Consider the following 18515-nt stretch of genomic DNA (forward strand, 5'->3'; position numbering starts at 1 on the left):
GGCGATGGTCAACGTGGCAGGCACCAAGAGATTTCTTTAGGCAATCCTTGTACCTCTTCTTTGGTGCACCTCTGTCTCGGTGGCCAGTGGAGAGCTCGCCATATAACACGATCTTGGGAAGGCGATGGTCCTCCATTCTGGAGACGTGACCTACCCAGCGCAGTTGGATCTTCAGCAACGTGGATTTGATGCTGTCGGCCTCTGCCATCTCGAGTACTTCCATGTTGGAAATGAAGTCACTCCAATGAACGTTGAGGATGGAGCGGAGACAACGCTGGTGGAAGCGTACTAGGAGCCGTAGGTGATGCCGGTAAAGGACCCATGATTCGGAGCCGAACAGGAGTGTGGGTATGACAACAGCTCTGTATACGCTAATCTTTGTGAGGTTTTTCAGTTGGTTGTTTTTACAGACTCTTTTGTGTAGTCTTCCAAAGGCGCTATTTGCCTTGGCGAGTCTGTTGTCTATCTCGTTGTCGATCCTTGCATCCGATGAAATGGTGCAGCCGAGATAGGTAAACTGGTTAACCGTTTTGAGTTTTGTGTGCCCGATGGAGATGTGGAGGGGCTGGTAGTCATGGTGGGGAGCTGGCTGATGGAGGACCTCAGTTTTTTTCAGGCTGACTTCCAGGCCAAACATTTTGGCAGTTTCCGCAAAACAGGATGTCAAGCGCTGAAGAGCTGGCTCTGAATGGGCAATTAAAGTGGCATCGTCTGCAAAGAGTAGTTCACGGACAAGTTGCTCTTGTGTCTTGGTGTGAGCTTGCAGGCGCCTCAGATTGAAGAGACTGCCATCCGTGCGGTACCTATAAAACCTATAAAAGGCCATAATACGGTAAAAACAAAAATGCTATGAATTGGGGGAGAGAGCCCGCAAAATCTTCTCTTGGCAATTGAAGACAGAACAAGCCTCAAGGACGATCAATGCGATACAAGCTGGGAATGGCAGGATCACGTATAAACCAAGAGATTAATGAGACCTTCAGAGAATTTTATGAGGGTCTGTATAAATCAGGTTTGACGGGGGGGGGGGGGGGGGGGGGTCTGATAAAACTAACAGATTCCTGTTAGAGCTACCAAATTTAGGCCCAGAAGAACAGGAAAGCCTAGATTTTCCCTTCATGGAGGAGATAGGGAAAGTATTAAATTCATTGCAGACAAACAAGTTTCCAGGGGAGGTTGGATTTCCACCTGAGTTTTATAAGGAATTTAAAGATTTACTGATGCCCCTCTATATGGAGAGGGTAAACCAGGCAATGGAGATCCATATCCTCCCAGAATCTATTTCAACAGAAATTATTATGTCAATACTTAAAAAAAATAAAGATCTGCTACTGCCATCTTCCTACAGGTCTATTTCACTGTTAAACACAGATAAGTATTTCCCAAAGCATTGGCAAATAGATTGGTCGAATATTTGCCAAAATTATTAAATAAAGACCAAGCAGGTTTTGTGCAAAAAAGGCAGGCAGCAGACAACATCGGCAGACTATTGAGTATAATGCATTTGGCACAAACTAGAAATTAGAGGAGTTTTGCTGTGGCCCTGGATGCAGAAAATAAATTTGACAGGTTGGAGTGGGATTTTCTATTCAAAGTACTGGAAAAGTTGAGGTCAAGGCCAACTTTTATAAAATCAATAAGGTAGCTGTACCATGAGCCCAAGGCTAAAGTTGTGACTAATGGACAAATTTCTCCACCTTTCCCCATTGACAAGATCAAGCAGACAAGGGTGCCCGCTATCTACAACTCTGTTCATAATAGCCATTCGCCAGGATCCACACATCAAGGGTTTTAGAGTAGACCAGGAAGAACATAAAATCAATTTGTTTGCAGATGAAGTACTGATATATCAAACAGACTCAGTAAACTCGCTGTCCAAACTATGCTCTACTCTGAAGTACTATGAGGAGATCTCCGGGTACAAGGTTAATTGGAACAAGAGTGAAATTATGCCACTCACTTTGGGGGATTACAGCCAATGTCAAGAGATCAGCTATTTAAAGAGGCCACAAAATGGGATCAAATATCTAAGACTTCGATAGACAACAACTTGAATAATTTCTATGAACTAAATTATATCACCTTGCTTGAGAGAATTGAGGAGGACTTAAATAGCTGGATGTCCCTGCCCTTAACTTTACTGGGCAGGGTCAACTGAAAGGAATGTGCTGCCGAGGCTTCAGTACCTCTTCCAGACACTGCCCGTGTGTCAGTGGCCTGGGGATTCTTCCAAAATCTGCTCTCGTGAGAAAGGAAGCCAGGTTCTCTGAAAAAAAATGACCTGGGATTACAGTCTGGGCATACTTTGAATGCCAGACTTCAAGAAATATATTGGGCAGCCCAGTCGAGATACATCGCCTCCCTCTTTGAGGAGGGAGATGTGCCATCCTGGGCACAAATTGGCCTGTAAGTGGTGGGCAAAAAGGTAGGAGACTTTTTTAACAAATGGGATGCTAAATTGCTATCTGAGAAAGCAGGCAGCCCTATACTAAAACAAATCATCACTACTTGGGATAAAATTAACCAATATTTGAGAACTAAAGTAGGGCTGTCCCCAAAAAACACCCGACTCCGAATTAATTAATACCTTTAACGGCAGGTAACAAGATCCTAGACATCAGGCGTCGTAATGGCGTCAGGTGCATAGAGAACTGTTATGTGCAGGGGCACCTAATGTCATTTAAACAATTCAAACATAAATATGGTTTGTCAAATAAGACATTCCACTGCTACCTTCAGATAAGATCCTTTTTGCAGGACAAATTAGGTCAAACTATGGCCCTACCAGAGTGGAGTGACACAGAGACCATGATTCAAAGGGGGAATCACACAGAAGTTCATCTGGGCAATGTATTTCCTGCTTCAAGTAGAAGGACCCAAACCAGGCCTTCACAAATCAAGGCAGAGGTGGGAGTCGGACCTAGGAATAGTGATTGATGAGAGGTGCTAGTCCAACCTACGTTGGACCAGCATGACTGCAACTATTAATGCACAGTGCAGGCTAGTGCAATACAATTTTCTGCACCAGCTGTACCTGATGCCACAAAAATTGAATAGATCTAAACCAGAACTATCTGACTAATGCTTCAGATGCAGCATTGGGAAAGGAACCTTTTTGCACGCAACCTGGACATGTACCAAGGTGAGACCTTTCTGGATGGAACTAGGCCAAGTCCTAGGGAAAGGTATAGGTAAATAATTTCCACTGGATCCTGAGTGGTTTCTGTTGGGAAACATATGGATGTAAGACTTACAATGAAGCTGTCCAAATTTCAAAACCAATTTTTAATGATTGCATTGGCAGTGGCCAGGAAGTGCATAGAGGTTACCTGGAAAGCTGACTCCTGCCTGAATATCGCGTATTGGTGCATGGAGATGCAAAGCTGTGTTCCCCTGGAGAAAATTACTTACAACTTAAGGAAAAAGTATGATACTTTTATAAAAATTTGGCAACCATACTTAAATTCCAAGGGAGAACGACTATAGTGTGGTCCATTGTGTCTCGCCGCCCTAGCTTTCCTCTCTGCTCCTCAGCAGATGAGGTGGTGGGGGAGGGGTGGGGAAAAAAAACAGGGTGTCCACCTCATCCCAGCCAGGTAAATTCAAGAAAAAAAAGAGCAGCCTGAGCCCTGGCCAACTGCTGCGACAAACCCATAAAATCCTGATGTATGTTTCACCCCCTTGCTGTGTGTGTCCTTAGTGTTCTGTGCAACAAGTTAAATATTGTGTTAATATGTTGAAGGTCTGGGGACAGGGTGGGGTACCAGGAAGGGGATGGAAAGAGCTTGAACTCTGCAGAGAAATTTGTGCAGAATGAACAATTGTAAACTGTACTCAATGCTGATATTGTTAACATGGACATTGACAATACTGATGTCTGTTTGAGTTCGAGTTTGGAAAATCATAAATAAAATATTCAAAGAGAAAACAAAACATTGCCACGGGGGATGCTGCATTCTTATGTATTTTGGGAATACTTGGCCCACAACCTCTCAAAGTGGAAAAGGAATGCTCAGGATGGCATTCAGAATTTTGAGTCTCTCAATGTGTGACCCTGCATAAATAACAGGAAGTTATCTCCCTGGACCTACCCTCAGCCCTTGAACACCTGGACAACAAGGACACCTACACCAGACTCCAATTTATAGAGTACTGCTCTATTTCTATTGCACTCCCTCTGCAATTGGATCTATGACTTTCTATCCCACAGGCTGAGGATTGGTAACAGTACCTCCTCCGCAAATATATGCAACACTGGGGAACCATGGGCTATGTCCCCAGTCTCCTACTATACTCCATATACACCATCAACTGCGATACTATGTATTTCATCCATAAATTCACAAATGACACCACCATCATAGACAGGAGATCCAACAAAGACAAAACAAAGCACAGAAAAGAGATAGAAGGACTTGAGGCCTGATGCCAGGACAACAACCTCTCTCTCAGCAAGGGCAGAGAGCTAGTTGTTTACTTGTAGAGGAGCAGCAGAGCTCACTCCTAAATTCCCATCAACAGTGCTGAGGTCGAGACACTAGACAGGTTCAAGTTCCCAGGGGTAAATTTCTCCAGTATCTTCTCCTGATCCAAAAAGCTGGAGGAAATTTAGCCCATCACCAACATCCCTTAACAACCTCTACAGGTGCACCACTGAAAGCATCCTAACTGCATGGTAAGGGAACTGCTCTGTCCAAAACCCAAATAAAATACAAAGAGTTGTGAATGTGGCTAAGGCCATTACACATTAACCTCTGCCCTCCATCAACTCCATCTATAACTCTTATTGCTTTCGAAAAGTTTCCAACATATCAAAAGGTTCATCTCACTTAGCTACTCTGTTCACCACCCTTCTGTCTGGAAAATATTCACGTATGAGATCATGAACATCAGATTCAAAGATAGTTTCTTTATCGGTGTTATCAGCTTCCAGAATTAACCTTAATATCGTAAAATGACATTGCCTTTGCTTTATACAAACTGATCGCTCTCTCTGTAACTCTGTAATTTGTACCTCTGTACTGTGTCTGCTGGCACTGCATCTTGGTATGTATGACAATAAACTTGAACTCGGTTACCCAACCAAACAGCAGTGAGGCACCTGCTCCCTAGATGCTGAAGAGTCTACAATTCCCAGATTGGGAGCTGCTGAAGACAAAGATCTCATAAGTAGCATGAAGGTCCATATAGAGTCAGGGTTGATGTTCTAACCTGGCCGACAGCAATCTGTGAAATATATCAATGAGAGACAAGCTCTCACATTACAGTACCTCAGAAATTAACAACAATTCAAAAAGGAAGGAAAATTGATTTGGAAATCCCATATCATAAGAAAAATATTGATTGGTTTCTTAAATTACTTTTACATGGCAAATTATTAACAGTTGCTAGGAATGTTTATCAAACTAATTTCTTTACTTTCAAGGGGAAAGTTCACTCCAAAATCTGTACTGGATCTGAACACAATTGAAACTACCCACGCTGTTCCTTTTGAAGTTTTTACAATTAGCAATATTGAACATTCAATACATGTACACTCATTAGTTTTATTAGTTTTGGTTATCTACGCAAATACCTTCTATATCTGGGCTCATTGGCAAGCACACACAATCCAATGGATGTAACTTTACATCTATAAAAATAAAAATGTGTTTCAAAAATAGCATCAATTATCTGGACTATAAATTACATTTCCTTAACTTATACTAGTGTATCGAAGATGGTATGTATTTTTTTAATTTAAATTTTAAACATCTTTTTCTTCTAATTCTAGAGTTGCTAGGCAGCAACAGTTTTGCAAAACAGTATAACATATGGAGCATAATAGAATTTAATTATTATTGCCAATATAATTAATTTGTATCCAATCACCATCTAGATATGGTCACAAGTAGTAATGAGCTTCAATTACACAAATCCTCCAGATGGATTTGTTTAAGTGAACACACACTAATGCAAAGCAGCAGAAATTCCAGGTTCAACTAATGCATAAATTTACTTAATGTTTCAAGCCGATATAAGATCATGTTTTTTTCTAATTTTAATGGAGTATTAGTAGCAGAGCATGTTTATTCAAATTACTGCTGAAATGATCAATAAAGAAATAGATGCTCTGGAATAACTGGTGTAATAACCGAATTTTCTCCACCACCTCCCCAACCAAATGCCATCGTCAAATAGTTTTAGTCATGAAAATAGAATATTTCACTGACAATTTCAAACTTTCCAACATACCACATAATTTTTTTTAATAAAGGTATCGGCAAATGAAAAATTTTCAACACTTGTTATGCAACTCACTTGCAAATACCTGTAACTTAATTTCATGCCAAATTCAAAAAATTTCCATCAAATCCAGGGGAAACTGTATCATCTGTGAAAATGTTGTGACACTGACAGCAATTTTGAAATTTCCATTGTTGTATGCAAGCACAGGAAACCCAAAATTAATACTGGTTTCACACCTCCTGATTGTCTTTCCATTTTGGCTCTTTGAAAATTATATTCATGACCACACTATTAATACAGTTCTAAAAATTAATTAGAGACTACTAAAGATGCCTTTAAATGACTTCAAAAGTCACTTGCACAAATGTGCATGATATCACGAGTGAAATTATAGAAATTTCATTTCTGTTTACTCACTGAATAATCACAATAAAATAATGAATCAGATTTTGTTGTAGTTTGGATAAATATCAAAGTTCACTGATAATTAACCTCATCTATGCAGCTCAAAAATGTTTTGCAGCAGTCACTAAGAGTGAGAGATATTAGTGACACAGCAAAGACTGCACCTCCAACCCTAAGGAATTAACTGTGAAATATTTAAATGAATCAGATTTCAGCATTGATAAATTGCAGAAGGAACTGAAAAATAAAATGGGGAATTTCAAAGTCAAATTTAATTTGCAAAAATAATGACTGGATCTGAAAAGGCAGAAAAACGTGTCACCTAAAAGAGTGAGTGCTAGGAGTTCACAATTATTATTTCCTAGTTTAGCGCCACCAGTTGCAGAGCTAAGGAAGGACAACTGACACTCATTCAATAACTGCCAAAACTGTTTAATCTCAAGTTATACAGGCATTTTAAGTCACTTCCGGTTCGGACGGCCCAAAACCAGAAGTGACATTATTGCATCACCTGACACTCCCCACCGTTCGTGGGCTTTCTCTTGGAATAGAAGGTGGCCCAGCGCCATCTTTGAGTTGGTCTAAAATGTCCTCAGAGACCCGCCATGACAGGTGGAGATTGTCTTAACCCCCACCCTTTCTTCCACTACACTACAGAGCACGGCTGCTTAAAATTACATATTTATTCTTTATTTACCATATAAATATGGCAACATGATATTCAGTACATGTTAATGGTAAGGCCGAATGTGAAAGGCCGTCTTCATACAAGAGCAGCCTAGCACAACCTATTTGCTTCTTTTTTGGGCACTATAATGTATCCACAATCTGCTTGAGTTTTCTACTAACTAATATGTCAACAACCAGGGTTACCGTCTCAAAATTACGAGTTGGCAATCCAAGACGGAGAAAACATTTCACGAGGGGCATAGATAAGTCATTGTCTTTTTCAGAGGGTAGGGAAGGTTAAAACTAGAGGGCATAAATTTAAGGTGATGAGGGAAAGATTTAAAAGAAGGACTACTAATGTATTTCCACACAATATGGAATGAGCTGCCAGAAGAAGAAGTAGAGATTGGTACATTGACAACATTTAAAATACATTTGGATGGATACATGGAAAGGGTTAGAGAGATATTTGGTCAAATGAGGCGAGCTCAGATGGGAAATTTGTCAGCATGGACTGACAGGTCTATTTTCATGACTCTAATATTGCTTTAGGTATTAAGATGAACCCTTCTCACTGTACCAGGTGTAATAATATATGTACACAGGCTAGTACGGGAAGGTTGTGTGGTAGTAAAAATTTCTTATGCTTCTCGCTGGAAAAAATACTATAACATTTGTAAAGGTGCAAAGTCTTAACAGAATGTTACAGTAAATACTAATGAGATAAACCATAAATCAGTGATAAAATGTAACTTGCTGCAACTGATATACCTGGAGAAAATGGCACAAAGGCAGTTGTAATTTCATACATTACAGGCATTACTGTCACATGATCGAGCACAATGCCATCTTCCATGAAGAAATCTTCAAAAGTCCACTCATCGTAAGGGTCTTTGTCAGTTTCAAATGATGACACCTTTTGAAATTAGAATTATTCAGGTTATAAATAACTCTTCAAAATCTGATATAAAGTAGATATTGATATACATTACAATCACCCTCCAAACTGGTGTTGAAATATTTACTGAAATACATGAAAAGAATACGTGCAATTTATAGACAGTCTTGATTGCGTCTTAACTAAGCTTTTCAAAAACGCGAGACACTTCATGCTTCTGGTTTTATTATTTTTTTTAAATTAGTAGTACAGCACAAAGACAGGAAATGTGCGCAAAATACAATATTGTAATTATAAATAATTCTTACATGGGAAATTGATTAAAACTGAGCATTTAAAAGCAGCAAAGATCAAATCTTACTTTTGTTTTAAATCCATAATCATCAATTAGGCATTGCCTGTACACATCCAAAGCAGCACGAGTGCTTTTACACAATTCTTCACAGTCAATTACAAGGTCTGTAAAACCAAGTATTAAAAATTAAATTGTCATTTAGGACAGGAAAATTAGAAGTGGAGATTAACCCTAGAGGGTAACTTGTTTGTGCGGTAAACACAAAAGATGGTATGATCAAGCTTCATACACATTATGTCTTAAGAAGTGTTTAAAATCTTGATGTTGAGCAAGCTGTTGCATCACAAGGAGTAAAGGAAAATGAGGCCGAGGAAGCCCATATAACAAGCACACGTGTTTTGAATCATAGAATGGTTACAGCAAAGGGTGTAGCCATTCAGCCCATCCCATCCAAGCCACCTCTCTACTTTGGCAATTCTCAAGATTCACTACTGATTTCATCTCTGTAGCTTCAAATTTTTCTCCACCATAGGTGTTTCACCACCAGTGCACGACCAAGTCAAACAAACCGGTAACAAACTGCACCTCCAAGGTGTTTCACAACGAGTGCAAGACCGAGTCATCCAAACCGGGACCAATGCCTGAAGAGGGCGCACAAAATCAGTGAACCGGTGCGGACTCGAAAGGCCAACATGGCCTGTTTCCGCTCCGTAAATGGTTATATGGTTATATATTTATCCAATTCCCTTTCAAAGGCCACAACAGAAGTTGGTCCATGAAATCTGCAAGCAATGCATTCTAGATTCCAACCAAATGCTTCATAAAATTCTTTTGACCTCTTAATTTTCTTATTTTATATCCACGTCCTCTAGTCTCTGATTTCTCCACCAGAGAAACAGCCTCCCACTCATTAGTATATCCTTTATCTACCAATATGTTTTCAATGAATGGAATAGAGTGTCTAGGAAAGACATCCTTATGAAAAACAGGTGGGGTGGAGAGGTGGTCGGATTGTGCAGAAGTTGCCAGAAGTGTCAGAGAATAAGGTATCAGAAGCAAAAGCTGGTGGGTTAGAAAGTGAAATGAAATGGAGCTCTGCCCACATTCTTCCTGGGGAGAAATGGAATGAAGACGGAGTTACAAGAAATGGAGGAGATACAGATACCAGCTTTATCAAGTGACAGTAAGGACTAATCCACTTTTAATAAAGAGGATCAAAGACAATCAAGATTTAATTGCTTAAAAAATAGTTTCCCATTTGAGTTAAATTCAACTTTTCAGTAAGAAATTACTCATGCTGCAGATGGTGACAGCTTGGCAGGCCAATTCGTAAATGACAGCAGGCAAGTTCATTCCAGTTGGAACTATCATGGGAACGTTATCTTCCAACATCTTGCATATTTTCTGTGCCACATGAAACAATACTTGGCCAGTCTGATTATTTTTGTGCTGTTCATAAAGCTCACTAAAAATAGAAACAGAGATAGTGAGAAAATTAAATAGTTGTACTGTTAATTAAATTTTCTCATAAAATATTATTTTTAAAATCAATCATTCACTATCATCTCCCCAACCAACATGCAAAATCCTGGTTAAACACATCAGGCAGCATCCATGAAAGGCAATGTTTTGGGTCTTCACCCTTCACCCAGAAGAGCAAAAAAGGGACAGAAGCCCGAAATAAAAGATGGAGGAGGCACACAGGTGATAGGTGAATACAGGTGGGAGGAAAGAAATGGGGAAAACGGAGAAGCTCGGAGGTGATAGGAGGAAGAGGCAGATGAATATGTACTCTAACATTTGTGCTTGAACTATAGAACACAACAGCACAGAATGTCCAAGAGTAGAAAGCCTCGTCGTGTGAATAGAACCACAGAACACTAGAGCACAGCAAAGATAAGGAAGGAAAGGGGGTTTGGAGGTGGACAGACAGTGTGGGTAATGGGCAAATAGACTAAGTAGAGGCAGAAAAAGGAAAAGAGGTTAGAGAGATGAGGGAAAGCAAGGGCAGAGGTTAGGGAAAACAATGGGGGAAATAGGGGGTTGAAGGCTACTGGAAATTGGAGGTCAATGTTGATGCCACCTGGTTGGAGAGAGCCAGGACAGAATACAAGGTGTTGTTCCTCCAATTTGCATGTGGCCTAAACTTGGCAGCACAGTAAGCCATGGACAGATGTGTCAGTATGGGAAAAGGAAGTAGAACTAAGATGATTTGTCACTGGTAAATCCTAGCTGTAATGGCAGATGGAGCAAAGATGCTCAATGAAGCAATCCCCCAATCTTCATCCAGTCTCTGATTGAAGAGAAGACTTCAGTGGGAGCACCTGCTGCCTTAAATGACAACTCCAGATTCACAGGAGAAGTGTTGCCTCACTTGGAAAGACAGTTTGGGGCCCTGAATCGTGGTGAGGGAAAAGATGCATGTGGAAGTATAGCAGTTAGTGTGGTCACAACAGTAAGTACCGAGGTGGGGTTGATTAGTGCGAAGGATGAGTGGACAACGGGTCACAGTGAGCACAATACCTACAAAAAGCAGTGGGTTGAGGGGTAGATGTAACTGGTAGTGAGATCATTGGTGTGGTGGAAATTGAAAAAAATAATAAAAATTTGGGGCATGGTTCACGTAGCTGTGAGTGCCACGCTATTGCAGTACCAGTGACCTGGGTTAGAATCCAACACGATCTTTAAGGAGTTTGTGCATCCTCTCCGTGACCTCCATGGGTTTTCCTTGTGTGGTCTGATTTCTCCCACCCTCAAAAAACCTACAGGGTTGCCAAGTTAAATGGGTGTAATTAGGAGGCTCGGCTTTCAATGGCTGGAATTGGTTTCTATTGTGCGGTAAATAAATTTCAATCTGTTGGATGCGGTGGCCTGTAATGTTGGGGAGAGGGAGGAAAAATGAGCAAGTACAGAATGTACGAGAATGGAGAGCCTCATGAAAATAGGACCATAGAACACTGCAGCACAGAAACAGGCCCCATTCGGCCCTTCTAATCTGTACCAAACCATTTATTTTTGCTTAGTCTGTCTGACCTGCACCCAGTCCATAGCCCTCCATACCTCTTACATCTATATACCTGTGCAAATTCTTCTTAAATGTTCAAATTGAGCCCACATCCACTACTTCAGCTGGCAGCTCGTTCCACATTCCCACCACTATCTGTGTGAAGAAGTTCCCCCTCATGTTCTCCCTAAACATTTCCCCCTTTCACCTTTAACCCATGTCCTCTGGTTTGTACCTCACCTACCCTCAGTGGAAAAGCCTATCTGCATTTACTCTGTCCATCCCCCTTCATAATTTTAAATACCGCTATCAAATCTCCCCTCATTCTTCTACTTTCCAGGGGAGAAAGTCCTAACCTGTTTAACCTTTCCCTGTAACTCAGTTTCTGAAGTCCAGGCAACATCCTACTAAATATGCACTCTTCCTATCTTATTGAGATCTTTCCTTTAGGTAGGTGACCAAAACTGCACACAATACTCCAAATTTGGCCTCACCAATATCTTATACAACTTTACCATAACATCCCCATTTAAACGGTTATATGGTTGTATGGTTAATATGCCAAAAGGTCTCTTTGCAACCCTATCCACCTGTGACACTACTTTCAGAGAATTATGTATCTGTATTCCCAGATCCTTCTGTTCTACCGTACTCCTCAGTGCCCTACCATTTACTGTGTATGTCCTTTCTTGGTTTGTCCTTCCAAAATGCAACACCTCACACTTGTCTGCATTCAATTCCATCTGCCCTTTCTCAGCCCATTTTCCAGCTGGTCCAGATCCCTCTGCAAGCTTTGGAAACTTGCTCTGCTATCCATCAACAACACCTCTAATTTAGTGTCATCTGCAAACTTGCTGATCCAATTTATCACATTATCATCCAGATCACTGCTATCTTCTCTTTGGCTTGGCTTTGCAGACAAAGATTTATGGAGGGGTAATGTCCACGTCAGCTGCAGGCTCGTTTGTGGCTGACAAGTCCGATGCGGGACAGGCAGACACGGATGCAGCGGTTGCAGGGGAAAATTGGTTGGTTGGGGTTGGGTGTTGGGTTTTTCCTCCTTTGTCTTTTGTCAGTGAGGTGGGCTCTGCGGTCTTCTTCAAAGGAGGTTGCTGCCCGCCGAACTGTGAGGTGCCAAGATGCACGGTTTGAGGCGATATCAGCCCACTGGCGGTGGTCAATGTGGCAGGCACCAAGAGATTTCTTTAGGCAGTCCTTGTACCTCTTCTTTGGTGCACCTCTGTCACGGTGGCCAGTGGAGAGCTCGCCATATAACACGATCTTGTGAAGGCGATGGTCCTCCATTCTGGAGACGTGACCTACCCAGTGCAGTTGGATCTTCAGCAGTGTGGATTCGATACCGTCGGCCTCTGCCATCTTGAGTACTTCAATGTTAGGGATGAAGTCGCTCCAATGAATGTTGAGGATGGAGCAGAGACAACACTGGTGGAAGCGTTCTAGAAGCCGTAGGTGATGCCAGTAGAGGACCCATGATTCGGAGCCGAACAGAAGTGTGGGTATGACAACGGCTCTGTATACGCTAATCTTTGTGAGGTTTTTCAGTTGGTTCTTTTTCCAGACTCTTTTGTGTAGTCTTCCAAAGGCGCAATTTGCCTTGGCGAGTCTGTTGTCTATCTCGTTGTCGATCCTTGCATCCGATGAAATGGTGCAGCCGAGATAGGTAAACTGGTTGACCGTTTTGAGTTTTGTGTGCCCGATGGAGATGTGGGAGGGCTGGTAGTCATGGTGGGGAGCTGGCTGATGGAGGACCTCCGTTTTCTTCAGGCTGACTTCCAGGCCAAACATTTTGCTATAGTTGACGAACATCAATGGTACCAGCACTGATCCCTGAGTCACACCACAAAGTCTGAGAAGCAATAGGGATTGATGTGGTCGAGACGACAGAATTGAGAGAAAGGAAACTTTCCAAATCAGGAGACTAAGCATTGCTATAGATGACGAACAACAATAGTACCAGCACTGATCCCTGAGTCACACCACAAAGTCTGAGAAGCAATAGGGATTGATGTGGTCGAGATGACAGAATTGAGAGAAAGGAAACTTTCCAAATCAGGAGACTAAGCATTCTATTCAGAGATGTCCTTTTTCAGTAAACGTGGTTTCCCCTCCACTGCTATCAACACTCCACGCATCAACCCAGTATTGCAGTGCCTCTGGGAAAGGTTCAAAAAAAAAATAATGCAACCATTACTTGCATCTCCTCTATTTCTGCAACTCTGCCTTTGCTCCATTTCTCTCCAACTCCCAAAATAATGCAGTTGAAATGAACTTCAATTAAACATTTGACCGTGTCCCACATGGTGGGCTGATTCAGAAAGTTAAGGAACACGGGGTCTAACATTTGATCCTTAGATAAGAGGCAAAGCATATTGATGGATGAATGTTTTTCTGACTGGAATTTTGCAACAATTGGTATGCTGCAGGGAACTGAGATAAAAATGAGAAATTTGTAAGCCTACAGATGACATGAAAATTGGTGGAGTTATAGATATCGAAGAATGCTTTCTAAAGAGATGTGGAAGCAGGTCAGCTGGAAAGATTGATGGAGTAGTGGCAGATGGAATTTAATCCAGACAATTTGAGGTAATGTACTTTAGGAAGTTATATTCTAGTAGGATATGTCAGTAGTGTGATGTACATGGGTACAAGTTCATAGCTCACTGAAAGTGACAATGCAGATGGGTGGGAAAATGAAGGTTTTTGCATGTTTGCATTTATGGGCTGAAGTGTTGAGTATATGAGTTGCAACAAAATATTGCCAATATAGACATTGGTTGGAATGCATTTAGGAGTATTGTGTACAGTAATGATTGCCATACTGCTGCTTGGATGTGATCATAATAGAAAACACAGAAGAGATTGATAAGGATGGATACTGGAATGGATGGCTGGAGTCTAGAATAAGAGAATACAAATGGAAGGTGAATAAACATCATGATCGGAGTGATGAGGTTGGCAAAATGACCGATTTGTCCATGCCAAAGAGAGTGACAATATCTAAAAATCCATCTGGAAGATACTGAACATAGAAAGAAGAATTGAGATAGCCAGCAAACCAGGCTCAAGGGACTAAATGTCATGTGCATAAGATAATTTAATAAAGACCAAACAATAAATAAAATGGCAGAATTTTGATATTCCTACCTGCAAATATTTATAGCCTTCTCTATATTTCCATCATCAAGTAACCTCAGTGCAAGCACTGACACCAGATTTTGCTCTGAATTTTGAAACAGGAGGGACAGTTTATAAAGCTTTTCCTCTCTATGAGCCTTCACATTGGTGTTTGAACCACTGTAATGATCTACATATTTCCTGGATTTTGAATTGGACCAAACACTTGCATAAGCTTGAACTTGTTCATTGCACAATTGTAGAAGCATCTTTGGGTTTTCATAATGTTTCAGTGAAATTAACCCCTCAAAATACTCCTGCAAGCCAACAATATTATGTTAAAAATTGAACACATAAAAATATACAGAAAAGTTTCAAGTATGAAACTTTTAGATAATACAAATTGACAACTCAATACCAAGGAAAAGCTGCATTGTCAGAGCTGCAATGGTTCAAATAAAATGCAAAGCCAAAAAGGTTTGAACAGATTTTAAAGAGCATATTTCAATAGTTTTCCAAACCAACGACTAACATGTCAATTATTATTCAGATTATTCTTGTGGAACTTGTACTCATACTTATTTCTACAATCTTTACATTACAATTACCCTTCCATATTGAACCTGATATACCTTACAATATCCTGCAGGTCTGAAAGACTCTTCAGAAACACAATTTCCATCTTCTTTGTTTACCCCATATGATTTAAAGAATGACCCATAAAAGAATTCAATACTATGCACTCGAGTTTTAGTGGTACTGACCTATCAATATTGCGAAACAAAATTTTTCACTCTGAGCACTCATCTTGACATCATAAAAATCAAATATCCTTCCATTTGGTCAATACAACACTTAATTATTGAGGATCCTTTCCATCCAGCACACAGTATCTTTGATCCACTACCATCAAGGAAGAGGTACAGGAGTATCAAAATCAACTCTGCCAGGCAGAAGGTGGTAATAGTTGGGAGTGTATTCTGCCTGGAGGTTGGTGATCAGTGATGTTCCACAGAGTTCTGTTTTGGGAGCCGTGCACTTTGTGAACAAAGAAGAGGGTGGGCCAGGAAGTTTATAGATTGCACAAAGGTCGGAGATACTGTGGATGGTGTAAAAGGATGTTATTAAACTGGGGAATAGTCAGGATGCAGAGTTGGGTGGTTGGCAGATGGAGTTCAATCTGAAAACGTGCGCAGTAATCCACTTTCTAAAATGACAACAATGAAGACAGAATAAGTGATTACTGGCAGGATTCTTAACAATGAGGAGGAACAGAGGGATCTTGAGGGTCCAGGTCCATATATCCCTCAAGATTACCACACAGGTTTATTGGGTAGTTAGGAAGGTGTATTATTAGAATCAGAATTTATTGTCACGAACAAGTCATGAAATTCGGTGTTTTGCAGCAGCGTCAGAGTGTAAACGTTCATATTATAAACCAGCTTATTACTACAAAGAAAACTAAATATAACAGTGCACGAAAAGGAAGGCAGTGTCTTTGGTTCACTGATTATTCAGGAATCTGATGGCAGCAGGGAAGAAGCTGTCCTTGTGCCGCTGAGTGCTTGTCTTTAGGCTCCTGTACTTTTTTCCCTGATGGTAGCAGAGTGAAGAGGGCCTGGCCCTTTGAGGATAGAGGCTGATTTTTTTTTTATATATCGACACCACCTCATGTAGATGTCCATGATGGAGACAGGGGATTGAGTCCAAGAGCCTCAGTGTACTGGTGCAGTTCTGGTTCGACCACACTTAATTGCATTTATTTCTAGTCTCTTTATTATAGGATGGATATGAAAGCTTCTGAGAGAGTACAGAGGAGAGATGTTGTCTGGATTGGAAAAAATGTTTATGAAGAAAGGTTGACTGAGCTGGGCTTTTCTTTCTAGAACAACAGAGGATGAGTGGTGACTTAATAGAGGTGTTATAAGAGAGGAGGAAAAAATGGTGGACAGCAGGCTCCTTTTTCCCAGGGTGGCAATGCCCAATACCAGAGGGCATTTATTCATGGTGTGTGATGGAAAGTTTCGGGGAGATGTCAGAGGTAAGTTTTGTTTGTTTGTTGCTTTTTATTGTAATATTTTATTTATCATTTTAAATATATCAAATACAAAACATCAAGAGAACCACACCCTCCACCTTCTCCCCTCTATACAAGACTTATTAAACAGAGAAAGAATGAAGAAAAAGAAACACAAAAAAAAGCATCCCATTGACAGTGCTACAATAAAACATATGGAGACACGATAACACCAGTGTTAAAATCTTTAGAGATCTACTGGTTAGCCAGTAGCGATCATAACTCTATATTGATGCCAGTGAGGTACCTATGTGCTCTAAATAAGGCTGTCTTATTTTTAGGAAGGTGTAACATCCCTTTCTGAGAATGCATGTGACCTTTTTAAGTGGGATGCAGCTATTCATCTCCAAAGACCACCTATCCATGAGTAGATGGGAGGGAGTAAGAATTCCATGTTACTGCTATGCATTTCCTGGCCACACACAAGGCAATTTCTGTGAATTTAATTTGAGAATTAGTGATCTACCAACTGTAGTAAAGTTTCCCAGAAGACAAAGGTCTTGCTCTACTGGGAAGGTGACTCCCGTTATCTTGATTAGGGTGTCAGAGGTCATATCAGGAGGGCCTCACCTTCATGCAAAGACAGGTATAAAGAAACCAGCCACTACACCACACCTAAAACAAATCTTTAATAATTAAGATTTATATTGGTGTAATTTCTGTGGGGTGAGGTACAGATGGAGAAAATTATAATGGACCAATCTATATCTGTCATTGATGGTAGCCAACGTACTTCTTTGACATAGATCTATTAATTTTAAAAAAGAGCGGTGGATGCCTGGAATGCATTACTCGGCATGGGGGTGGAGACTGGTACAAAAAGGACTTAGATAGGCAAGTTGAATCAAGAAAAATAGAGGATTACGGGCTAAGGTTGAATAGGTGCATATAGGTTGGTACAACATTGTGGCCAAAGATCCCATACTGTGCTGTACTGTTCCATCTTCTATTTCAATATTGGAAGTAATTTAAAATATGTAATATATAAAAACAATGATTTTATTAATAATTACCTGAAAATCTGCAATTGTTTTAAATTTATTTAAAAGGATTTCATTTTCTTCCTTTTGTAATGTGCTGTCTGTCAAAACAAAAATATTCTGTTAGCTAAAAGCAAATACAATCTTAGGACAATCTAAAATAATTTAGAAAAATTACCCTTTTGATTCCTCTGTAAAAATTTAATAATTTCCACCATTGTTTTTGCAATTGACACATGATACTTTTTCCACTGAAATATAAATAATATCAAGTTAATGAACAGAATTGATACATTGTTTGCCACAATTATCCACTTACACGAAAAGTTCAAATTGTTGGCTGTCAACATTTAGTTAACGATACAACTTTTCTTCCAAATAAATAAGAATCTGATCATTAACCATGATATTTCATTTTCAATTAAAATGCAAAATTTTCATAGCACTTTTTTTGATCAATATTTTAACGAGCAACAAGTCAAAAGAGTAATAATTTATATTTTTTTCATTTGCTTTGTTAGCACCAAAACAAACTACAGTAAAGGTCCATTAAGGGGCTCTACAATGGACTCAGTCAATAACTTAAATAGCAAGGATTGATCAGAATACCAGTTGGAAATGTTACAAGTAACTTCAGCTTTGATATAATCAGATGGGAGTCAGCCTCCTAATCCTTTTATTAAGTGTGCGCACATGAAAGCCAAGTAACAACTTCATGAAGGTTCACATTTCCATCAATTGCTTCAAGGCCAAGTCTTGCCAATGCAAACAATGCGAAGTTGGAGGGACTCAAGAGTGTCAGGATCCAAACCCAAAATCTGTTT

At 40.2% G+C, this 18515-nt stretch overlaps 1 protein-coding gene and 1 long non-coding RNA gene across 2 annotated transcripts in view; one reads left to right on the top strand and one right to left on the bottom strand.

Moving 5' to 3' along the window:
* Positions 1-18515, bottom strand: part of kntc1 (kinetochore associated 1) — a 207699-nt gene that overhangs the window by 92940 nt on the left and 96244 nt on the right. The window contains exons 32-38 of the mRNA XM_069933231.1: positions 17870-17942; positions 17725-17792; positions 14665-14951; positions 9788-9960; positions 8562-8659; positions 8074-8218; positions 5576-5632 (exon numbers count right to left, since the gene is read on the bottom strand). Of these exons, the coding sequence (XP_069789332.1) occupies positions 5576-5632; positions 8074-8218; positions 8562-8659; positions 9788-9960; positions 14665-14951; positions 17725-17792; positions 17870-17942 (901 nt within the window). The remainder of the gene's footprint in view (positions 1-5575; positions 5633-8073; positions 8219-8561; positions 8660-9787; positions 9961-14664; positions 14952-17724; positions 17793-17869; positions 17943-18515) is intronic.
* The window catches only part of LOC138761323 (uncharacterized), a 70494-nt gene that overhangs the window by 25611 nt on the left and 26368 nt on the right, over positions 1-18515 (top strand). The gene's annotated exons all lie outside the window — the stretch shown is intronic.

The sequence above is a fragment of the Narcine bancroftii genome, chromosome 4, assembly GCF_036971445.1.
Source record: "Narcine bancroftii isolate sNarBan1 chromosome 4, sNarBan1.hap1, whole genome shotgun sequence".
Lineage (NCBI taxonomy): Eukaryota > Metazoa > Chordata > Chondrichthyes > Torpediniformes > Narcinidae > Narcine > Narcine bancroftii.